Below are 25,972 nucleotides of genomic sequence, written 5' to 3' on the forward strand. Positions count from 1 at the left end.
GGATTTTTTCAGAGGATGTGAAAGCCTCAGAGAAATGTGTCAGGACCCTGCATTTTGCATGAGGGTCACAGATTTTCACCCAGGGCTGGAGGATTTCTGCTGTGCTTTGGTGGGGGTTTGCCCCCAGCTCCAGTGTGACAGTGTTGTCAGCAGCCTGACAATTCTCTCCCAGATTTATCCTTTTGAGGGCTCTGTGCTGACCTAAGGTGTGCAGGAAGGCAGAGGAGGAGAATTGGAGAATTTAGATGTTGGTATGGATATTTTTGAAGGAAAGTCTTGTGAAGAACAAATACAGTTTGTTGCTTTGCTGGGCTAACCTTGAGCTGCTTGTTTGTGTTTTCTTTTTTTAACAGCTTGCTCGAACAAGATTTATGGTCTCACTGTTCATGGGTGGCTGTATTTGAACCAATATTATCTGTGTAAAGTGCATTTAAAGCTATATATTTCAGAAACTTCCATTGCTTAGAAAAAGTCTGAAGGTGGGAGTAGATTGTCTAAAGCAGGTGTGTTGGTCAGAGCCATCAATTAAAACTTTCCTGCTTAGTAATTCTTTTATAAAAGGATTTTATGGTTGTGCATCAGAGGTGACACGTATCTATCAGTCCAAACTGTTTCCAAAATTTAGAATGCACAGATCTCAAACCACTGTGAACTGCTGTCTCTTTTGACTGGCCTTTTGACTTCACAACTTTTTTCACTCCCTTTCCTTGATGAAACTTGATTTTTGTGTTAAACTTTTTTTTAAAACCCTCACTTTCATACTGGATTGAGCGTGTTCAAAACAGCCTGGCTCAAGTCTCTATTACATTAGCCAAACCATATCATAAAACCCACTGAACTGAAGGTCTCCTACACATTTATTTGGTTGGGATTTCGAGGAAGCAGCTGCCCATTGTCACGTTTCCTGAATCAGTGCTGCTCTGAAGGAGTCACTGAGTTAATTTGTGCTGTTAAGCCCGTGGTGCTTGCTCAGTCTGGCAGCTATGGGGAAGGTCAGGGGAGGTAAAGCTGTGCTGCCCAAGCTGCAGCAGCTCTGGGAAAACCTCTGGTCACTCTGCCAGCGCAGGCTCAGCATCACAGCATCCTGGGGACAATGGAACACACTTTTTGTGTTCAGCGCTCGCAGTGGATGTCTTCGTTTGGAAAGACAGGAGCCTCCCCTGAAATGGAGAATGTAAACCCTCCCCACCCCTCCCAATTGCTATAAATTTTAAATTAAGGGGCTCTCAGGCACAAAATATGGGAGCAGAAAATAACAGTTCTTTAATAGGAAAAAAAAATAAAGGATAAAATGAACAATGCAGTACACTAGAACAACACTGCCAGAGTCAGAACCCAACCTGACACCCTGTGGCTCAGGGTGTTGGTGGCAGTCCCATTGGAAATGTGGCTGAGCCCTCCTCCAGTGCCAGGGGTGGTTCTGCTGGAGCAGGGGGATCTGTAGAGAAGGATGTATTCTTCCTCTGAAGATCCAGTGGGAGGAGAGACAGCTGCTGCTCCTCTGGGGAATCCCATGGAGAAAGCCATGCTGGTGTCTCAAAAACCTCTGGATTATATCTGGGCAGCAATGCTTGGCCCCTCCCTCTGGATTATATCTGGGCAGCAATGCTTGGCTCCTCCCTCTGGATTATATCTGGGCAGCAATGCTTGGCCCCTCCCCCTGGATTATATCTGGGCAGCAATGCTTGGCTCCTCCCCCTGGATTATATCTGGGCAGCAATGCTTGGCTCCTCCCCCTGGATTATATCTGGGCAGCAATGCTTGGCTCCTCCCCCTGGATTATATCTGGGTAGCAATGCTTGGCTCCTCCCCCTGGATTATATCTGGGCAGCAATGCTTGGCTCCTCCCTCTGGATTATATCTGGGTAGCAATGCTTGGCTCCTCCCCCTGGGCGGAGCATCTCCCAATGGGATGTTATAGTTCTTATCAGCCATGCAGGGACATTCAATAGTCTGTTATCAGCAATGTCCCCTCCCAAGGGAGGTGTGAATGTGGTCACCCAAAGAGAGAGATAAGGCAAACTGCCCACCTGACAAAGGTGATCTGCCATACAGATGGGAATGGAAAACATCTTGCATTGCAATCTTCAACAGTGGCAGTCCCCTGGGATTTGCCACTGGATTTGCCACTGGATTTGCAGCTGGATTTGCCTTTGGATCGGATCTGCTGAAGTGGAGCAGCTTCACTGCCTGTGCTGTCAGTAATGACACCTGATACATGGACCAGCCACCGAGCAGGCCTGGCCATGCCTGGCTCAGCTCTGCTAAAATATTCAGTGCAATACAGCACAGCTGCCACTGAGATATTTTATGAAAATCCTTTCACTGGGATTTTACTCCTGAGGAGCTTCAGAAAAGAAATGTAAACAATAATTATCTGACGGCTGTGGAATGTGGTCTGTGGAGATGGTTCAGCAACAGGTGCATCTTTGATTGGTTGCATGTGAATTGTTTTTAATTGATGGTCAATCACAGCCAGCTGTGTCGGACTCTCTGAGCTTGTCACAAGATTTTATTATTCGTTCCTTTCTAGCTTTCTGATGTCTCCTTTCTCTTTCTTTAGTATAATTTTAGTATATCACTTTATTTTAATATAATAAATATAATAACAATTATATGTTCTGAAACATGGAGTCAAGATTTTAATCTCTTCCCTCCTCCTGGGGACCCTGGAACAACACCACACACAGCCATGACATTTTCCTTGCCAAAAGGACCAAGGGAAGGAGCTCTGTGCCCTGTGTGGGTCGAGTTTCTGCCTTCCTCTTGCAGTGGCATCCATGATCTGCCCAAACCCAACCAAACTGCTGATAAATTCTTCAGTTTTGTGTACGCCCACTCAGCTCTGCACCTGGAACCTGTGGTGCCCACCAGTCTGGGTGCTGAGAACATTTTCCTAGTGATCAGCCTACAGTTTTGTTTTCTGTCACAGATCCCTGTTTTTCTGAATGTCCCACGGGCTTCAGAAATTGTCCATTTTATAACGTTTGAGTTTCTGTCCCTGCCTCCCCTTGAATTCATTTCTGTATTTGTGAAAGTGCAACTCTGCATGAAAATGTTAAGCAAATGATGCTAGACATTTTCTACACTTTGAAGGGAAATCTTTCCATCTAGGCATGTGGGAATTCTTCAATATTTAATAAAAAAAAAAGTATAGTATTTGAAATAACGAATATTAACACATGCTGACAGTTTCTGGGTTAAGCTTCTCCTCTCAGCAGGTTTGTTCCTTGTGACTTCAGAACAATAAATTGTGTAAAGATGGTAAGTAGTCACAAATAAAATAAAATAAAATAAAAATAAAATATACATTCCATTATTATTTAGGTAGAGCTTGAATTTACTGAAACAGAGTTGCACTTGGTTATATTAAAAACCAATACCTGAAACAAGGGGAAATGTGTTGATGTTGAACGAACACTTTCTTCAAATGATTCTTCAACATTTTTAGGTGCAATGTCCAGAATCAGACACTTCTGAAAATGTATGTGATTAAGAATTATGATTAGGAGCAGAAAATAATAATCTGAATTTAATTTACTCCCCACCACCCTGGTTTCTATAATTAATGATGTAGAACTTCACCTACTGAAACAAAGCTTGAGGAGCCTCTAGCTTTTAAGTGCTTTTCATCACACACAGGCTATTTCTTCCTTTCTTCCTTTTCTTTTCCAAATAATGAGCATAATTTTATGACACGTGTTTCACATACCTTATAAAGAGCAAAATACTGCCTCAATTAGAGAGAGGCTTGAGCTGTGAAAAGTCTTAAGTGTTCAGCATTCATTGTCTTCCTTCAGGCTGTGAGGATAAGGCATAACCTCTCTCCTGGTGGTAATTGTTTGCTGCATTTATCACATTCATTTTCCCTCCCTCTCCTCAGTATGGCTGAGGAAGGATGGAAGAATAGGAATGGCTTCAGCAAGAGGGATTGAGCAAGCCTTATTCTCAAATATTACGTAGCATTCCACAAAACTGGAAGAGCCACCCTCTGCATTAATAGTGTTTGCTGTCTGCATGATATCTGACCAGAAAGTGCTACACTTTATGAATTTAAAACTCCACTACTGAAAGTGAAAGGAAGACCTGAATTAGATGCACGTTTAATTTTTTATAAGTACATTTGCATGATGCATCTGTTCTAGGCCATATTCTCAGAAAAAAAATATGGTTATAGACTCACAGAATGGTTTGGGTTTAAAAGGGACCTTCAAGATTATCCCATTCCAAGCCATGGCAGGGACACCTTCCACTGTCCCAATGTCCAATCTGGCCTTGGGCACTGCCAGGGATCCAGGGCCTGCCCACCCTGCCATTTCTTCCCAATTCTTAGGGGAAAATTAGGGAACCATTTCTTCCTAATTCTTAACCCAAATCTACTCACTTTCAGTTTTAGGCAAATTCCCCCTTGCCCAGTCACTGCATGTCCTTGTAAAACATCTCTCTCCAGAACCCCTTTAGGTACAGGAAAGCTCCTCTAAGGTGATATCGAATATTTCCACTCCCTGACTTCCAACTTAATCTGGATTAAGATCAACAAATACCTTTAAGGGACCACAATATATTAAAATCCCTGCAGTACACACTGGCTTTGAGAGGAAAGCCTGATGGAATCAGAGCAGAAAACAAAGGGGCATGAAACCAGCCACTGTTCCCAGAGCTGATGGCAGTGGAGAGGCTAGAGGAAAAAAAGCCTTTGTGTTTCTGGGAGACTCCTAGATCTGGCAAAAAGTCCTGGCATAAATAATGCACAATTACAAAAAGGCTGAATATTGTTTTCTTGGAGTTTGCTAGTGAAGTCCAAGCATGAGGGAGACACCTACAGATGTGCAAAACACACGTTTGGCTACGTTTCAGAATCAGAGGGGCTTCAGAGGATGAACTGCACCCCTCACCCATGTAATTGTGTCAAAACCAGGCAGGTGGGACGTTGCAATGGGGGAATAATCCTCATTTGGTGGGCTGGGGGATGCTCACAGGCTTGGAGACACCAGCAGACCCATCGCTGGGCAGGGGCTATTAACAGATTACAAACAGGACAGGGGAATGTGCTGGGAATGTGCTGGGAATGTGCCTTGAGCTGTTTGATTTTCCAGCATCACTCTCAGCCCATGGCTACGGCAATGGAAGGTGCCAGCAGCTCACATCCCAGGCAACAGACACAGAACTCAATGTCACAACTCACTTTATGAGTTTTGTGACCAATCACACAAAGCAAAAGCACACTGACAGTATTTATATCTGTACAGTGTATATTCTATATTGACAGTAGTTCTGTCCAACCACTATGAGCACAGGTACCTTTGGTTAAACAGTGCTGGCTTATTTCAAATGCAATACCTGCTTGTGAGCCTTCAAACACAACGCACACAGCTCCATTATTAAGCTTCAACCTTCCTAATATCTTGCTAGATAAACTTTTCTGCAGCTTAGGGACTTATTCTAGACAAGCATTAATACACAGACCATTGCTCTATTTGCCCTTGCTTTTCTACTTTTTAAATAATTTTTCTGCTGCCCAATCTCATGGCTGCTGCTTGGCTCCCATCACAGTTCTGCTGTCTCTGGGGCCTTTTGCAGCTTTCCCAAACCCTCTGATTTTGTGGATTCCCACACAGACCCATCCTGCAGTGCCACTGTGGCTTTCCTTGGGGCCTCCCCGTGAAAGAAGGGGCAGATTCCTTCTCCTCTTGCAGAGAGAAAAGGCGAATTTCCCTCTGCCCCCTGTTTAGGAGGGCTAGGATGGGGATGGTGAGGGTGCTCCCATCCTCCCACCAGGGCAGTCCCACACCTGTGCCACATCTTGTGCCAAGGTGTGGAAGAGGCACCATCAAAAGCTGCAGACACAAGGGAGAAAAACCCCTGCAAAGTTTGTGCCTCAGTTGCTGCCTTCCCTGAGAGCAGCTTGTGGCACCATCCTCTCTGGCTTGCACATAAATCTGACGGTTTGTTCTTCGTGCAAATAAATCTGATGTTTTTTCTTCGTGCCTCACGTTTCTCACCTTTTATCTGCTGCCTGTTTTTCAGGCATTCACACGGGCAAAACCAAACGCTGTTTTCTGGGTAAATAAGCAGAGTAACACAGAACATATTAGCAAGCACTGATTTTTTTTTTTTTTTTCCTCATTGTACTGAGAATTAACTCTTTGGTCTTTGCTTCATTGTCAGCTGCGAGGAATAATTAACATCGGACAAAGAAGGAGTGCCACTGCGAGGAGCAGCACAGCTGAGATCTCCTGTCTCATTTGCAATTGTGCCTGGAGCTAACAGGATCACATAGCAGGCTGGGATCCTGCATAATTAGTTAAGACACTTCAATGTAATAGGAATAGAAGAAAAAAAAGGTCATGGTGAGGAGATGCCAGTCATGCAGCCGTGCCTGCCTCCTGCATTTTAGAGCCTGTGCAGCAGTGCCAGGCAAACCTGGGAATGACAAAAATGACAAAGCCCATCCCACCTGCACACACCTGAGGAGGGCAGGGAAAAGGTGCCTCTTACAGCTTTGCTCCTCCTGCTTCTGCAAATGCTCCTCAAATTCCAGCTTGCACACTAGGACTTTTTTCCCTTCCACCTCCTCTCACCTACCACAGCAGCACCCCTTAACTCCAGTTTAATAAAGGCTGTGGATTAGTATTTGTAGGGATGATCTTCCCTGTTCCCAAAGTAACTAATTCTCCAGCATGCAATCGGGTTGTTTCAAGATGGAAACAGATATAGGAGAGGCGCCTGTGAAATGGTTGAGACGTGCATTAAGGCAACGTTGACATTTGAAAATAACTTTAGCCAGAATTGTGTCAAATGAATGAGGCTTTCAAGCAGGTTGGCTTTAAGATTAATTCAATTTAGGCATGGGGAAAGTCAACTGCTCAGAGCAGACCACACTTCTTAGGGACTGGGAGACCTAGAGAGCCACAGGGCTGCTGGGTGGTTAACTTCAGATGGAGATTTACCCTTTTTCACCTCCTGCCCCTCCATAGTGACTATTCAGTCCAAATGAATTGGATGAAAGGCAGTAAACCCAAATTCTTTGCTGCACGGGGTTGGGACAGCCCTTTTGGATGGGAGGTGCTGGCTCTGCCCGTGCTGTTTTTGGCAGTGATGCTGCAGGGAGCTGCTGCACGCAGGGGCCAGCCCAGTCCTGCCTCCTTCCACCCACTCTTCCTTCAGTTTCTGTCTGCTCTGGACCACAGGGAGGATACCAAGCCAGCATCACTCAGAGATTTTGAGTCAGAATAGGAGCTGGAATCAACCTTCAGCATTTCTGATCTGCTCCTAAAATCCCTGCCAGGGGTGGTGCAGAAACTGGGAGCTCAGGAAGGGAAGGACTGCTGGAACCCCACTGCTGAAGTGCTGGCAGCAGGATCTGTGCCAGGTCCTCTGGGACCTGGGATCTGGTACAATCAATATTTTTACAGCAGAGCTAGAGGAAAAGCCCCAGGGGAAGAGGATGGATAGGAAAAGGGGAGGTTGTCTGTGATGGTGCTCACAGGGGTTTTTGGGTGAGGGAAGAGACGAGGATCTGACTCCACGTTTCAGAAGATTTGATTTATTATTTTGTGATATATATTACATTAAAACTATACTAAAAGAATAGAAGGACAGGTTTCATCAGAAGGCTGGCTAAGCTAAGAATAGAAAGGAATGAAAACAAAGGTCCGTGGCTCGGACAGAGAGTCTGAGCCAGCTGACTGTGATTGGCCATTAATTAGAAACAACCACAGGAGATCAATCACAGATGCACCTGTTACATTCCACAGCAGCAGATAACCATTGTTCACATTTTGTTCCTGAGGTCTCTCAGCTTCTCAGGAGGAAAAATCCCAAGGACAGGATTTTCATGAAAAGATGTCTGCGACAGTTATCGAGGTGCCTGTCCCCAGCACAGCCTGGTGTACACGTTCTTCCCTGGTTTGAAGTGTCTTGCTCTGGGCCAGGGAGAACCAGGCCAGACTCCCTTGAGACAGTGAAGGAATGCTGATAAGGCTTGGCCTGTTCAATCCAAACCCTGCCTGGCTGCAGTTCAGGGGATGGCCTGGGCTGCAGAGCTGTCAGTACATGCAGCTGATTCACTATGGCACCAGAGCACAGCCAAAGGGGTCACACATGTGCACAGAGGGCTCGGAATAAGGGGGGAAAGGCAGCTCTGAGGGGGATTTACCAACAAACTGCACCCATGGAGATTTTCACATGGCAGTGCAAGACGATTTCACAAGCATCACTCGTGAAAGTCATGAGGTGAGAACTATCACTAGCTGGGGTCTGTGTACAAATCCCAAACAGGACAGGGCTGCTGGGAATGTGCCTTGAGCTGTTTGATTTTCCAGCATCACTCTCAGCCCATGGCTACGGCAATGGAAGGTGCCAGCAGCTCACATCCCAGGCAGCAGACACAGAACTCAATGTCACAACTCACTTTATGAGTTTTGTGACCAATCACACAAAGCAAAAGCACACTGACAGTATTTATATCTGTACAGTGTATATTCTATATTGACAGTAGTTCTGTCCAACCACTATGAGCACAGGTACCTTTGGTTAAACAGTGCTGGCTTATTTCAAATGCAATACCTGCTTGTGAGCCTTCAAACACAACGCACACAGCTCCATTATTAAGCTTCAACCTTCCTAATATCTTGCTAGATAAACTTTTCTGCAGCTTAGGGACTTATTCTAGACAAGCATTAATGCACAGACCATTGTTCTATTTGTCCTTGATTTTCTACAGTTTAAATAATTTTTCTGCTGCCCAATCTCATGGCTGCTGCTTGGCTCCCATCACAGTTCTGCTGTCTCTGGGGCCTTTTGCAGCTTTCCCAAAGCCCTCTGATTTTGTGGATTCCCAGAAGAACCAGGGAGTGCTCCTTGGAGCCCTGGGTGGGTGCCTGGCAGGAGCACAGTCAGGAATCACACCGCCACTCACACTGGGGCATCAATGGCACATCCCATGCTCCTCCAACCTGAACAAGGCCCTGAGCTCTGTGAAGGTGTCAGGGAATTGGCTCATCTGTTTTCTGGTGGCATCAAGGGGGTCTCAGCAGCCCCTTCCCTTTGGTAGGATGGGGATGCCAGACCATCCCATTGTGGAGTTTTAACTCTCCATTATCTGACTTCAGGAGAATATTCATCCATTCAGGCAGTCTAAATGCCTGGCAGACGTGAATCTGAATAGAAAGTAGAAAGCCACCCATTGGAGAAGAAATTAACCGCAAATGCATTTTTTTTATTATTTTCTCTTCTTCCTCCTTTTTTTTTTTTTTTTTTTTTTTTTTTTTTTTTTTTTTTTTTTTTTTTTGCAGGCGGCAGAGGCGAGGGTGAAAAAAGATTGCTGAGCGTTCTCAAAAACACCCAAACGCTTCGGCTGAAGCTCAGCCTTTTATGCCACGAAGGGATTGACTGGGCCGCGTTTGCCGGGCCGCCCCTGCTGCCCACGGTGTGTTTGCAGACGTGGGCTGTGCGTGCCATTCGGGCAGCTCCGGGACCTGGGGCGAGCTCTTGCTCCACCACATCACACCCAGCCCAGGGCTGCAAGCCTGGCTTTGGATTCCCAGAAATATTTGGGGAATGCGGGCCGTTTGCTGGGCGGAAAAAAAAAAAAAAAAAAGCCGCTTGTGAATAGCTGGCCTGGCTGCCACGGCTGAACAACAATTTTTCTGTCAGGGCTCAGGGGCTGGGGAGGAGCAGGGAGGTGGAGCAGCCAGTGCAGGTGGTGAGTGGCATGGGCTATATATGTATTTTACGTAAATATTGGGTCAGATTCTTCTGGAAGCCACTCTGACTCCCAGCTTTGTGAGCCAGAAAACCTCCCCGCTCATCCAGTGGCTCCTGGAAAAAAATATGGAGATGAAGCGCTTGCAAATCGCTCGGAAAAGGGAAAAATGGCTCTAAAATAAAGAAGCACTTCTGGCTTTTCCAAGTGGTGCTGCCCATTTCCATGCCAGCTCCCGAGGAAAGGTAACTAGGGACAAAGCCTTTAGCAGGAGCGTTTGTGACTGGACAAAGGGGAAAAGGTTTTAAACTAAAAGATCAATTTAGATTAGATATAAGGAAGAAGTCTTTTACAGGGAGGGCAGGGAAACACTGAAAGAGGCTTCCCAGAGAGGTGGTGGCTGCTCCATGCCTGGAAACCCTCAAAGTCAGGTTGGATGTGACAAGGGCTGGCTCAGGGTGTCCCTGCCCGTGGCACAGGGTTGGGTTGTTTGGCCTTAAACCCAAACCATTCCGTGGTAGCAAACGGGGGGCACAAATGAAACACCTCCAAAGATGTAGTGTGTTCCCTGTCCTTGTCAATTTATTTCTTAAAAGGATCAAAATTGTATCAGCACACATCAGGAGAGCAGCTAGATTAGGTTGATGAGTTTAATTAACATCTTTGTAATACTGCTTCCACTTTTCTCTATCCTCAGATGAAGTGTGACATATATGACATGCCCTGCAGAAAATGCAGATATATATATATTAAATGCAGATATTTATATATTTATACACATATATATAAATATGCATATATTTTTAGATATATACACATATATATAAATATGTATGTAAATGTACACTGAATATTTCGTCAAACAACCCATGCTTTAATTGCTTAATCAAAAATTACCCGTTAGTTCCTTTTCACTCTTACAAAGAAGCTGTGAACACACACTTTAGAGGAGCTGTGAACCTGTTGTCGTGGCATCAGTCACATGTAATAAAGGAATTACTCCATGCCAAAAATAGTAGAGGTACATCCTTCATGAGGAGAAAAGGAGGGAAGAACCCCAATTGCTCTTCCCTCATCCCCCAGTGCTGTAGCTGCATCACGGAACCCACCAGACCTCTCAGGCACAACTTGCCCTCCTGCAGATGTCAAAAATCATCTCCTTATTTTCCATGTGCCTTGGCATAGTTTCCATAATTTAGAAGGATCTGAATTTTTTAGATCCTTCTAATTTTTTTTTTAAATTGTTTTAGGAGGATCTAAATTTTTCCATAATTTAGAAGGATCTGCTCGATCTCCCCACAGGCGCCGCCCACCCTGTAGTTCCGTGGGTGTCCCTTAATTCCCCCTTAAAAATTCCCCTTAATTCTCCCCTTAAAAAACTGGGATTATATTTCCTCTTTTACAGTCAGGGAGACCTCCACCAGACTGCCAAGACTTCTCAATGTGACAAAGAATGGCTTAGCCCCTTCCCCTGACAACACTTCCCTCACGACCCAGGGGAGCATCCTGCCGTGGCCTTGGGAAGCCTCAGGTTCCTTGGGTGCTCTCCAGCCTCATCTCCTGATGCTCTGGGCACTTCTTCATTCCCTCCCTTCCCCTTCTGCACCTTGGGCAGCGTAACCAGAGTGCATTTCTTGGTGAAACTGAGCCAGGCTGTTGAGTACCTCAGCGTTCTCCGTGTCCTAGGTGTCCCCTTCTCTTCCACTGTTGAAGATTGCAATGCAAGACGTTTTCCATTACTTTTGTCAAGTGGGCAGTTTGCCTTATCTCTCTCTTTGAGTGACCACATTCACTTCTCCCATGGGAGGGGACATTGCTGATAACAGACTATTGAATGTCCCTGCATGGCTGATAAGAACTACAGCATCCCATTGGGAGATGTGAGCCCAGAGGGAGGAGCCAAGCATTGCTGCCCAGATATAATCCAGGGGGAGGAGCCAAGCATTGCTACCCAGATATAATCCAGGGGGAGGAGCCAAGCATTGCTGCCCAGATATAATCCAGGGGGAGGAGCCAAGCATTGCTGCCCAGATATAATACAGAGGGAGGAGCCAAGCATTGCTACCCAGATATAATCCAGAGGGAGGAGCCAAGCATTGCTGCCCAGATATAATCCAGAGGTTTTTGAGACACCAGCACGGCTTTCTCCACGGCATTCCCCAGAGGAACAGCAGCTGTCTCTCCTCCCACTGGATCTTCAGAGGAAGAATACATCCTTCTCTCCAGATCCCCCTGCTCCAGCAGAACCACCCCTGGCACTGCAGGAGGGCTGAGCCACATTTCCAATGGGACTGCCACCAACACCCTGAGCCACAGGGTGTCAGGTTGGGTTCTGACTCTGGCAGTGTTGTTCTAGTGTACTGCATTGTTCATTTTATCCTTTTATTTTTTTTTCTTTCTTTCCTATTAAAGAACTGTTATTTTCTGCTCCCATATTTATTTTTGCCTGAGAGCCCCTTAATTTAAAATTTATAGCAACTGGGAGGTGTGGGTCTCCATTTCAGGGGAGGTTCCTACCTTCCTTAGCAGACTCCTGTCTTTCCAAACCAAGACATCCAGATTTTCCATACTTCTCCTTTTGTCACTAATGCACCTACAGGAACTTTTCTTGCTGCCCTTGGTGTTCCTGGATAGATTTAACTCTGTCAGGGATTTACCATTTCTAACCTGATCCTGGATAACTTCTCTGTGTGCCTCCCAGACTAGCTGTGATTGCTTCCATGCTCTGGAGATTTCCTTTGTGTGTTTTCTATTTGCCCACCCACACAGGACCCCTGGCATCTTTGTATGATTTTCTTTTTGCTGGGATGTTTTGCTCCTGAGTTTGGAGGAGGTGATGATTGAATATTAATCAGTTTTATTGGCTCTCTGTGGCACATCCCTGACATAATGTCACTTGTCCTGCCCTTTGGCACATTCCTGCCACTTTATCACCTGTCCCTGCCCTCCCTGTGAGCTCTTTGTCATCTCCTCACATGACTCTGGCAAAGGGGGCTATTTACAGATTACAAACGAGATGGGGCTGCTGTGGAACTGCCTTGAGCTGTTTGATTTTCCAGCATCACTCTCAGCCCATGGCTACGGCAATGGAAGGTGCCAGCAGCTCACATCCCAGGCAGCAGACACAGAACTCAATGTCACAACTCACTTTATGAGTTTTGTGACCAATCACACAAAGCAAAAGCACACTGACAGTATTTATATCTGTACAGTGTATATTCTATATTGACAGTAGTTCTGTCCAACCACTATGAGCACAGGTACCTTTGGTTAAACAGTGCTGGCTTATTTCAAATGCAATACCTGCTTGTGAGCCTTCAAACACAATGCACACAGCTCCATTATTAAGCTTCAACCTTCCTAATATCTTGCTAGATAAACTTTTCTGCAGCTTAGGGAGTTATTCTAGACAAGCATTAATGCACAGACCATTGTTCTATTTGTCCTTGATTTTCTACAGTTTAAATAATTTTTCTGCTGCCCAATCTCATGGCTGCTGCTTGGCTCCCATCACAGTTCTGCTGTCTCTGAGGCCTGCCTTTTGCAGCTTTCCCAAAACCCTCTGGTTTTGTGGGTTCCCACACTCACCTATCCCAGCAGAGCTACATGAGCTCCTGGTCTTTTCTCAGAGGTGACATCCCCTCCTTTTTTCCCCTGCCTGTCCTTCCTGAAGAAGCCCCTGGGGCTGGGGCTCCCCTGCCCCAGAAACTCCACAAGGGCAAATCCACCCCAGCCAGACCTGTGCAAACCCACAGTGTGTCAGACCATAGCACCTGTGTCACATTTTCTGATGCTTTCATCAGAAAATAGCATGTTTCACTTTTTAGGGGCCCTTTGATCTTGCCTCAATGCACCACATGTATATTTTAGGCTGCCTGTGCACTTGATTGCATTTATTGTGGCCAAGGCAGCACAATACACTTCCCCACAGCTCCTGCTGACCTCGCACAGCATCCCAGAAATCAAATACATTCATTTAGCCTGCTTTTGATTTTCCAGCCTGATGCAAATGCCTGGTGACCTTTCCTGGTGTATTCCATCTAGTGAGAGCTGTGCCTGCTGACCTCAGATGATGTGTGACCTCAGATAACACAACCCATCAACTGGCAAACCAAATAAATAAATAAATAAATAAATAAATAAATAAATAAATAAATAAATATTATTGTGACAAAGAGGCTGTGCTGGCCATCCTCCCCACCTCCTGTGCCTCACCTGTGTTCCACCAGGTGCTTCCTGTACATTCCCACACACGTGGGGCCTAATTGCAAATATAAACTACATAAAAACCCAATTATTCTTACTCACACGCACTGGTGAAATACATTTTGCTGCACTCCTAGCAAGCTAAATTGTGAGAACAAGACATGTTTCTATGTTTCCCCATTCAGAGGAATTTAAAAATATATATTTACAATGATGCATGTATCACTGAAAGTTAATTTGCAATGAATGGCACCATAACGCTGCACAGTTTGTGCAATTCTGCCTTTTATATTTTAGATTCTTAATCTAAAGTTTCTAAATTCTAAATTCTAAAGTTTCTACAATCTAAGTTCTTCATTCTAAAGTGTATCTCTCTATTAAGAAAATTATGCAAGTTAAATTAAAAAATGAAAACACTTTGGGATCAGTAAAACTATCTTTATTTAGTCCTATTTAAAAATTATTTTTTAATTTGTTCTATTTGATTTCTAAGACTACATGACCACAGGTCACTCGGTAATCACCAACAAATTGGCCTCTTTTTATTAAATCTAAGATATAAAATAAGTGTCATTGTGTTTACCACAGAAGTATCAGAGACTACTTATTTCATGAGCATGCAGAGTGTTGATGCCCATGTTAATCCCCTGAGCTCATTAGCAACAGATATGGGAGGATGGACATTGGTGAATAATTGATATTCTGAAAATATACTCATTATTTTCTCATTGTCTTCACTAGAATTCCGGAGTGTGTATGTTATGAAGTATGTGAGAAAAAACCTACTTTTTAGTTCTTCAGGAAAAGTCCCTGGATTTCAGGAAAATGTTTCGTGAAACAGTTGCAATTTATAACCAAAAGTCAGAAAGCTTCAAGATGCAGAAATTTACGACTGAAGTGCTAATATTCAGCCATCATTCTCCAAAAATACTCCTCTCCTCGTGTGCAGCACTGTATTCTCATTTTTGGTGACTGGGAGCAATTAATAATAAGGGAAAGTTGCAATTTTGTGACTTTTCTTCTGAAAGACAACATGCTGTAGTGAGTGTTGAGACTGCATGTTGGGCAGCCTTTGTCACCTGTGAGTCCTTGTGGATGGTTTTTGTCTCTAACAGATGATTTTTGGAGAAAGGGCACAAGCTGAAACCATTATAAAACAAAAGGATGTGTATTTTTAGAAAGGGGCTCATTCAAGTTGTAAACCACTGAAGCTTCATCTCTCTTCAGTAAACATAATATTTTAATGTAATTTAATTGTTTAAATGGTTTGGGAGCAAATGGTTTTTCCATGTGCTACTTTAAGCTTCTTCAGAAACTGAAATTATAGAGTTAACTATTTTGGGGAGCAGGATGTACAGGAAATAAAAGAGAAAAGGGGCAAGGGTGTGAGCAAATACCAGCTCTGCTGTGGCATCTCATAGCAGGTCTGGCCTGCAGCCACTCCTTATCTTCTCAGAAATTAATTTGCCTATGCAGGAGTGGAGGAGAGAGGATAAGGACTGATAAATATCCCAGGAAATCTGACTTACAGGAAATGAAATTGTCATTTTACATTTCTGGTGCTCGTTCAGAGAGCAGCAGGATAGGGAACAAAAAAAAAAAAAGTATTTTTAGACTCGTTCAAAACCTAGAGGTGTGTTGTTTTTTTTTTGGTTTTTTTTTTTTTTTTTTTTTTTTTTTTTTTTTTTTTTTTAATCTGTATGAACAAAGGGAACACATTGAGGAGACCACAGCACCAACTGCTAATTTTTCCAGATCAAACTTACCTGCTACAAAGACCCCGTGGCTGAATCCAGGAAAATGCCAGGTGCTATCTCTGCTCCACACTTGCCGCGATAAGCTGCGCGCCCTCCAAGGCGTTGCAACACAACAGCTTCCAGAAAACCACCTCATTTTTCAAAAGTTTTTATTGTTAAGTTTGAAGACTAGACAAGGTCGTACTGGTTTTACATCGCTCTACATGATTTAGGTATATACAAAAACCATTTGAATATCACACAGCTTGAAGGGTTGCAAAGGTCGTTTGTGTCCAAGATACTTCTGTACTTACTGACACATCAGAAGCCAGCACTGAATATTATAGTTCACATTGGTTGTGTAGCAAAGATACACTCATTTAGTATCCATAGTCTTCAAAACTGACACTTAATTTGTATGAAGCTATTCCAAAAGAGAAAGTCAACCCTGGATCCAGAGCCAGTTGAGGCGACGGGCCCTGAACGCTGATAAAAAGGAGCCTCGTGCCAGTGCTTTATTTCCCAGGCTATAAATGTAGGATATTGCCTAGCAACACAAAGGTGAGGCCTGCCTACCAATACTTAGCTGGTTCAGGGTGAAATTTAATTAGGGGAACACTTTTGGCCGTGTTCAATGTCATTGTTAGCAATTAATTCAGAAGTCAAGGATTATTTCTGAGCTTTTCTCCGTCCCCTCTTAAAGGGATGTCTCCTGTCCTGCACTTCTGTTTTTTTTGGGGCTGGTTGCTTTCACTGGGAGAGAACAGTTGTGTTAATTTAAAACTTGCCCCTTATGACAATGGTATGCACCTGGACAATAAAATAAAATCAAAGGGAAAGAGTTTAATTTATCCCCTAATCTGATTCTCACCTGTTTTGTTAAATCTGAAGGACTCCACTTAAATCAAGAGCTATTTCAGACTGATACTGCTGACATTGGGAGCAGAATTTGGTGCTGGAAGTGCCAATCCAAGAAAGTTTTTTGGTAGCCAAGCTAGAAGTTTTTCTAGCATGCAGGTTGAAACTGTAAGGGCATCAGATATGTGATTTTTTAAGTAATTGTCATGGAGTATTATCACTAGCTATGGAGCTCTCCTTGTGAAGACTACTGGCACAGGACATTAGGGTGAAAATACTCAACACGAAATTAATACCAAATTAAAGCTACCATGTTACATTACATGAAAACCCAGTATGCAGATGAAGGGATCACAATTAATTTACTAAACCAAGAAATATTAATTCAAAAGCAAAACTGAAGCCCCAAAAGATTAATAAGATGAAAAAACCCCCCCAACATTAAGATCAGAGACCAAATATTTCAGAAGAGCATTAACATGAGTTTTTAAACTAGGAAGTCTAATTTTCTGAAATGGCCTTCTGTTTTTCTGGATACAGTCAGTTAGTGAAATATCTACATGCTATTCTACATATCTGTAATTAAATTCAGGGTCAACTGCTCTCCCATAAAAGGAAAATGTATTTAAGCCTCTTAAAGTGTTGTGTGTTCATACCCTAAAGACTACATTTTTCTTTTTTGTTTTTTCTTTTTAACCTAAAGCCTAAATTACAAAATATAGGCAGTAGATAATGTAAGGATAGACTCGTCCTCCATTATTCATATAGATTTTTTTTTCTCGTTAGAAGTACCACCAAATTGATTGACTTTCTCTTTAAAATTGCTCCTTTTGCTTGAAGACCACTCCATATATACATCATTAAGGAATGCTGTTAACACAGTTACAGACAAGACAGTAACAGTCTAGTGGCTTTTGTTATGCAGCACAAAGTAAAAAATAAAGAACAAACTTAGCAGTGTTGCACAGGACCTCAACATTTCTTACACATACTTTTACCTTTACAGGACTCTTCTTTAGAAGTCTTTAAATGTCTAAGCCTTATAAAATAAATACTTGTATAAATACAGTTTAAGGATTAAGTCATTTTGTAGAGGCAGGGTGTTCTGTTTGCTAAAATGTGACAGTTTAAGTGACACTATCAGAAAACCGCCACCATTATATCCCCAATTCTTGTATGTAAAATTCCTGGCTGCTATTCTAGAGTCTTTCACAGTTCAATGGATAATATATATTTAGTCTGTGGTGGAGAATGTGTGATTAAATGCAGGTTTTTTCGAAATCCAAACCATTTTGTTTCCAAGGTAAACTTTGCCCTTTGCAGATTGTGGGCCAGCAAGCTGCTGGCCTGGGAAGCAGTGCCCAAGTTCAGAGTTTTGGTGAGAATGGAACAGTGACAAAAAGTATAATTATAAGTTCAGTGACATTTGCTAAAACATGCAGCTGCATCTCTCTCTCTCTCTCACATTCTCTCTTTCTCTCCACATCAGCATGGTATGAAATTAAAAGGTTGGCAGTAATCCCAAGTGCTGTTGTTTCAGGTCCCCTTGCTCCCTGTCCTGGGATCTTTTTTAGTCTGAGGTGCTGCTCTAACTCTAAAGAGCACTTTACTCCAAGGGAACTTGGATTGCTCTTCAGAGATTGGTACTGTCATCTCAATTGGCAGGGGAAACTGAGGCACGGGGGAGAATGTCCCTCCTACTTCTCCACTACTTTTCCTCCTAAAATCTACTTTATAAACTGGGGTTGCTATCATGCTGTGTGTGAAGCATTCCTGTAGATGGGGGATGATAGGAAACAGCCTCCTCATGGCTCACTGGTGTTGTCTGAAAATAGGAGTAGAGGGTGACCAGGGACAGGCTTTGGTTTGCTCCTAAGTCACCTCTTCCCTTTTGGGGAGGAAAGCTGTGACTTTAGGAAGAGCCTAAAGAGGGAGGGTTTCCTGGCAGTGAGGGAGTCATTCCTCCTGTGTGTCTTTTAGCACCTGGTTCCTTCTCCCCACATTTTCCTCCTCGCTGGAATTCAGAGCGTGTGTGAAAGCAGTGATGGGGGTGAGCAGGTCTGCGTGCTAACCCCTGGAAAAATCATCCTGGAATGGGATTTCTGATGGAAATCTCTGTGGGCACCCAAGATGAGACACCATAGGTGCCCTGGTGCCTCACCTTAGTCTCCATAAAAAAGCACAGAAACTTTGAAAATGAAGAAACTTTGGCAAATTCATTAACATCATAATACACTGATTTGGTTACATATTCAAAACAGGTGACATCTCTCAAGGAAAACAACACCAGCACAGTGTGATACTGAACAGAAAAGATGGAGGCCGTGTCTACAGCATGCAAAATAGAGAAGGAAAATGGGGCAGGTAGGAAAACCCTCCAGGTGCGTGGACTCTGCTGTCTAGATGGAAGTGGTGAAAGGTAGCTTGGAACATCACAGGTACCATGTTTGAACAGTACCATGGAGAATTTCCCAAAATATTATGTCGTAAGAACTGACAGTGTTTGATAGGCACAATTACTATAATGCAGTCATCCCCAAGTAAACTTATTGCTAAAAGCTGCAGTATCACTTTTTGCAAGTAAGATGATGGTATGATTTATGGAGAACTCGTCAGCCCAATGTTCCTGAAGCTGCAAATGAGCTTCGTTTTTCTCTTCCCTTGTAAAAAGGATGCTGCTGTTCTGTTTTTATGTTTATTCTTTTTTCTCTTTTTCCCTCAACGCGTTTCAACAGCTCAAAGGAGAACTAGGAGGGTAATTCCACAGCAGAAGGGACAACACCAACAGATTCCAAGGGCAAAATTAAAACCGGATCGGATCGTTTTTTAAAAGGGCAGGCTTAGACCTCCTGGCGAAAGACAGCTAGCGGCCTACCATAAAAAGATGAGCGAGCACTGGTTTATGGAGAAAACCCCACTCAGCATCCTACAAGCTTCTTCTACAGCAGCAGGAGCGGGGCAGCTCAGTCCTCGGCCGCACAGCCCAGCAGCTCGGAGCGCAGGGTGATGCGGCTGTACCACGACCAGGGCAGGATGCGCACGTGCCGGGCCACGATCGGTGGCTCGATGATGTTCTTGCGGTGCGTGTCGTTGTCAAAGTTGCCCTGGAACACCTGTGGGGGGAAGCAACGGGGGGGAGGATTTTAGTGGAGGTTCCCCCGGCGGTGCCTGCAGGTGCGGCAGTCGCGTTCCCTCAACGGGATTTCTTTTTGCCCAGGGTTTTTCTCCTGGGAAGCTGAGAAGCCTCATAGAAAAGGAAAACAATTCTTATCGCATTTGCTTCTCCTGTGTTGTGCTCCTTTGGAATGTGTTTGGAGATTGTTTATCCAACAGGTAACTGTTTCATTGGATTCTGGTGAGTTGTTTTCACTCTTTGGCCAGTCAGGGCCAAGCTGTGTCAGGACTCTGGAAAGAGTCAGGAGTTTTCATTGCTATCTTTTTAGCATTCTGTAAGTGTCTTTTCTGTATTCTTTAGAATACTATACTATATTAAAGAATACTATACTGTATTAAAGAATACTATACTATATTAAAGAATACTACACTATATTAAAGAATGCTACACTATACTATACTATACTATACTATACTATACTATACTATACTATACTATACTTCTGTATAGTATAGCATATTATTCTTTATTATAATACAGTATTATAAAGTAATAAACTAGCCTTCTGGGAGCATGGAGTCAGATGCATCATTCCCTCCCCTCGTTGGGTGTCGGGGTCTCTAGCTGATCAGAGTGACCCCGAGATGTGTTAGAAAGTCTCTTTTCCCAGCCCAGTGCTTGAGGAAGGAGTCAGGGCTCTTTATTTCTCAGTCTCAAGGTTGTTTATTGTTCCTTATCTATAAAATTCTTTCTCCTGTCCTGCCCAGGTCAGCTCAGCAAGGCAGTCAGAGGCACTCTGCCTGCCCCAGGGTAGTGTTATGTCTTTATACATATGCATTATTTACACTTACTTCCCAATACCCATCACCTATGTTAGACAGTGAGCTTCTACTCTAAACCAATCCAAAAGTACCACCATCACAGCAGAAGATGGAGGCCAAGAAGAAGAAGGAGAAAGGCTGGACATGCCCAGATCCCTTCATCTTGCCCCCTGAACCTCCATTCCAGAAACCCCAAAAAATCTATTTTTTCACCCCGTGATAAATTCATTATCATTCTACTTAATCTGCCATGGCTTGCAGATCTTCATCTAAGGCTCCATGGGTCATAATCAAACCCTCAGGGGCATTCTGGGCTCTGTGCCAGGGTCTCTGAGCCCCCTGGCAGGGTCTGGGCTGCTCAGGACAGACAGAGGGATGTCCTGGGTTGCCTGCATGTACAATATGCAGGGAGGTTTTAAGGCTGGCCTATAGGAATGTGCCTCCTGCTGACAGAGTGACTAAACTACCCTTTGTCTCCTTAAAAAGGGAAAACCCCAGAAGTTTCTTTCCTCAATTAGGTAAAAAGCCACCTCATAGGACCTGGAGGACTTCACCTCAAACTTAAGGATAGCACATTGGAAGGAAGCCAAAAAGTCCTGCCTGGGCAATTTACTAGAAAAAGAAGAGAGCAAAGAAACTAATCACTTTTGTGAGGTGTTGTACCAGGAGCAAGAGCCTCTTACACCTGACTCATTTTTTCTCTGTAAATAGTTTTTTTATTTTGCCTTTTAATAAACCTTTTTGTTTCCAACACTGCAACAGAAGCCATCCTGCTGATTTTTATGCCTCTAAGGGTAGCTGGGCTATCTTCGGTGCGTTATAGGCCTCCAAGAGCTCATGAGACTGGGCTTGAGGAGTCTCCTAAAACACTGGCCCAGCCCATGGTGAAATTCCGACTACCCTGGATCCACGATGAATGTTTAACATCGGTACACGCATCTTTTAATGCTGTTTAAACTTAAGGTTTAAATGGCAAAGAGAAGGTTGGGAATTAGATGTTAGGAAGGAATCCTTTGCTCTGAGGGTGGGGAGGCCTTAGCAGAGGTGCCCAGAGCAGCTGTGGCTGCCCCTGCATCCCTGGCAGTGGCCAAGGCCAGGCTGGACACTGGGGATTGGAGCACCCTGGGACAGTGGAAGGTGTCCCTGCCATGGAAGGGGTGGCACTGGATGAAATTCAAGGTCCCTCCCAACCCAAATCTGTGATTCCATGAGCCCCTGCCTCTGCTGAGTCTTGTGATTCATTCACACTCAGCCCTGCTGCAGGCAGAGCCTTCTACTCAAAGCTTCACCCACCGTTCCGCCAGGGCCACGCTCTGAAAGTTACACAAAAATCATTAACATTTAAAAAATTAAATGTCTTTTCACTTGGCATTTGTACCATCTCAAATTAATCCCAGGAGACGCTGTTACTGCTTCTGAGGAAATAGCATTAATAATTAAAGGTAAGAATTTTTATTGTATCGCTTATGAAAGTTGCTGGGGTGCAACTATATAAACCCTTGTAAAATTGGTGATTATCAAGGATATTATCTTCTCATGTCAGACAAAAGTCAGAAGATGAATGAAGAGCATCAGGCTGTGATAAAAGTAAAACATCCTACAGTACAGTGCATGTTATGATCTTATTTCCACCTGTATTGGTTAATCCACACAAAAGTGAGTTATAAAACTCCTATCTATGATAAATCAACACCAGATTTTTCCCCTGCCAGCCACTATTTAAATTCAAAGGCCACAGCACCAATTTTTGGCAAAATGATCAGATTATCCCCTTGGGTTATTTTCAGTTTTTATGGAAAATGCTCATTCTCTTAAAACATCAGGCAATTCACTTCTCATTTATAAAAACTGAACCTGATGGCTTTTCAACTGAAAATGAATGACTGTTGTTTGCATCATGCAGAGAAGAATATAGACCTCCTGGAGAAGTGCTTATGTGACTGAATTAATTCAGAATTACAGGTTTCCTAGAAGTTCTTGGGAAAATATCAGAGTTTAAAGTGCAAGCTGGCTGATCCAGTATTTAAGCCCCGACTCTGGATCCTCTGTGACATCTTCATAAAGATTTTGGTCTCCACGTTGAACCTCTCTGGATTTTGGAAGCTTCTCCCCAAGTGCTGTCATTTCAGGACAACAAACACAATCCATCCCCTCCCCAGGTGATGAATTCCACTTCTCCTCTGCCATCACAGAGGTGGGAGCATGAAAGGATGTGGGAGTTCTGATAGATGGATAAAACAGCAGAGAAAATGACCACAGAAACATCAGTTTTGTGAGTCTAAGGGAAAGAAAAAAAAAACCAAACCCAAACAACCAAAAATAATGTAGCACAGGGAAAATTGTTTGCTGCCCAAGTACAGGGTTGATACATAAATCAGCAGGAGCTTGGGCTAACAAGGTTTGCTCCTCAATTCCAGTTTCATTTGTAGCAAAAAATAACATAACTAAGTTCATAATTGAAATTACAGTGACACTTTCCAAAACCCAAAATGCAGCTAGGTAAGCTTAAAAGTGTTTTTTGGGTTTTTTTTTGTTTGTTTGTTTGTTTTTTTCCATTTGGTTTCTTGCACATGCATGTGAAATATCTGTTGATATTTTTGCCAGGCTAAACAAAGGAACCTTTCTACAGCCCCAGTATTCATATCTGAACACAGATATGAAAGATAAATAAAATTATGTGAGGCAAAACCAGCTCAACAAATACAGCTGAAGGAGGGAGGGTTATTTCATTTACTTACGGCATGAGAACAAGATTTAATTTTTTTTTTAACTCATGCATGATTTCATGATCACTTGAACTGTCTCAGAGGTTATTTTACGCAAATACGAAATACACCTTTCCTCAAAATTCAGGATGTAATTTCGAGAAATTAACTAAATGTGCTAGATCAGAAGAAGGATTTTGGGGAAGTAAATGTATTAGAAAGTATGGGAAGCATTGTCAGCATCCACAAGTGTGACCTGCATAAAACATAGCATTCTAACAGAAATTTACTCTTCTTTTCCTGTGGTCCCATGGCAAATTTCTTATGGGAAAAACTATATCTTTTCCCACTCTTCATTTACTTTTAGCCTCAATTCACTAATAGAGTCAAGGAATTTGGAAGAAGCAGGGAGGACAAAGGACAAGACATGACTTATCAGAAGAAAAAAAAGCTATTTCTTTAGCTAAAAGTATGTATGTTTTTAAATCTACCTGTTGTTTTATGCCCAAGCAGTCAATACTAAATGAGCCACCAAAGTAATTAAAACCCTTGAAAAGCTGATGCCTCTTAATGACCACTCCTCACATTTGTTTCTGAGCTGTATTTTCAGGATAGCTCTGAAGACTGCCATGACTTTTTAGGATTTCAGAGGCTGATGCTGGAATTAAAATATAATGCTCTATTAAAAAAAAAATAAAATATTCTCAATGATGAAATAACCCCAGTGATTTGTGCTCAAGAAATGAAGACCAGAATTAAATTATCAATGTGTCAGTGCACACCTTCACTTTCAGCTCTGAGTGCAGGTCTGCTCCTGCCTCATCCCAAAACAGCAAAAACAGAGAAAGAAGCAGCAAGAAAAAGGAGGTTTTTTGGGAGTTATTAAGCAGATAAGTCTCTCCAGCCAGAGAGGAGATACTGTAGATGTCTATAAAACCATAAGTGGCGTGGGGAAAATCGATGGCAGACAATACTGCAGTGTCCCCTCAGCAGGGCCAGGAGGGGACAGGCAGTGACAGCAGGGTCATCCAGAGCCATCCAAGGGTCACAGCTCCCCTTTCAACACATAATTAAACCATGGCACAGCTTCCTCGGCCTTTAACCACTGGTAAAGATCAGATACGTTGAGAGGGGGGAAAAACAGCCAGGGCTACTAGGGACACGGACAGAAAAAAAGAATAAAATTCAGAGCTGGGAAAGGGCTCTAGGGAGGAATAACAGCCTTGCTCTTCCTGATGCCCTTCTGAGACTGCCTAAAAACAGAGGCCAGACAGAATGAAGGGAATTAAAAGTGGTTATGTTTATTAAAGGGCCTCCAGGTATATTCAGGGCAGACAAAACCCCCCAGGGCCTACACCCAAAAATGGACCACAGCTCATGGGTTTTTATATTTGTTTGAGTTTGGTCTGTTTGCACATTGGGGGCTAATCTAACAATTCCAGCCTCAGGTAATGAAGTCATTTACCCCAAGTTTGCCCACCCAACTCACTTTTGTTTGCATTTCTGGGCCCTGGGGCAGTGAGGTGCCCTCGGCTGCCAGGCCTGGAGAGGAATTTTTGTGTCTGCCCAAAATGGGACAGCAGCAGCTGACACTGAATGTGGAGTTTGGAGTTATGCACCAAAGAACTGCAGGATAGCAAATACATGAAAAATATAAAAGCCAAAATCCTAAAGCATCATTCCAATCCACAGGATGCTCCTGGAAAGAGCTTCACCCTCCCCAAAACCAGGGGCTGCCATGTCACAAGGTGACTTTTCTTTTGCACAAGTGGATCTAAAAGCTCCTGCTTTTTGCCAACCCTGCTGCAGAACGTTTCATATTTTACAGTGTCTTTTTATGTCAGCCTGCACACTCGAAAGGTGTGACTTGCTGGAATATTTACTCAGCAGCTCTAGCAGTTTTACACGTACAGACCCTCCACACACTCCTCTGTAGCTCAGGCTCTTGCAGCTGCTGTTAAAAAAAAAAAACAAAAACAAACAAACCAAAAACCAGAAAATGCGTGCTGCTGTACTTTAAAATATGCTAAATGTATTCGTTGTTACTTTATGGAAAAAGAGTGAAAGACAGGAAAATAGATACTGATATTCCCAGCTGAAAAGTTTGAAATACAAACAATTCTTGTTTATACCTGTGTCCAGCAAGCAATTTGAATGTCTTGATTTCAAACATTCAGTGAGATTTTTCAATGTAAACAAACTGTTTTATGGCATTAACAGAAAATCCAGATAATGACAGTGTAAGTTGATTAGAACTTTAAAAAGAAAACTGTTGTAAGACAGAATAATTTGGGAGAATACCTGAAGACTAGCAGTTTGGGGAAAAGAGTGTTGTCTGCTGTACCTTAAAAACATTTTTCATATCTAGCAGAATATTTTAAAAACATTATTTCACGGAGCAGTTAATCCTGCTCATATTAGAAGAAGAATATTTTACAAAGAATACCCAGTCATGGCTCCTTTTTGGAGTTTTCTTCAGTGCAGAACATCTCAATATTCGGAAAAATAAAGGTGGCACGTGGATGTGTTTGTGGGCACATGCATTTTTGGAGTGAATAAGAGGAGAAAAAGTCAGTTTTTCTCTCAGTTACCCTACATAAAGTGCACACATATCACGTCCATGAATATCTTTACACAACCTCTATTATTTCTCTGTGTTCAGAACAGATAGAGGGAGATAAAACTTTAAAACTTATGAAACATCCTCTAACATTCTAATACTGTCTTTCCCATGTGATCTACGTGTTGAGGCTACAGAAATGGGCATTTATTCCATTGCACATGGCTTATAGGAGGTTCCAAGCCAAAACCAGAAATATTTTGAA

At 43.1% G+C, this 25,972-nt stretch overlaps 1 protein-coding gene across 2 annotated transcripts in view; it reads right to left on the minus strand.

Annotated features, from left to right (window-relative positions):
• Positions 1 to 15,801: 15,801 nt before the first annotated feature.
• Positions 15,802 to 25,972, minus strand: part of EDIL3 (EGF like repeats and discoidin domains 3) — a 237,905-nt gene continuing 227,734 nt past the window's right edge. For both annotated transcript variants that reach the window (XM_058824531.1, XM_058824530.1), the window contains one exon: positions 15,802 to 19,619. In XM_058824531.1, coding sequence (XP_058680514.1) covers positions 19,470 to 19,619 — 150 coding nt within the window. In that variant the 3' untranslated portion in view covers positions 15,802 to 19,469. The remainder of the gene's footprint in view (positions 19,620 to 25,972) is intronic.

Source organism: Ammospiza caudacuta, chromosome Z, assembly GCF_027887145.1.
Source record: "Ammospiza caudacuta isolate bAmmCau1 chromosome Z, bAmmCau1.pri, whole genome shotgun sequence".
In the NCBI taxonomy this organism is placed as follows: Eukaryota; Metazoa; Chordata; class Aves; order Passeriformes; family Passerellidae; genus Ammospiza; species Ammospiza caudacuta.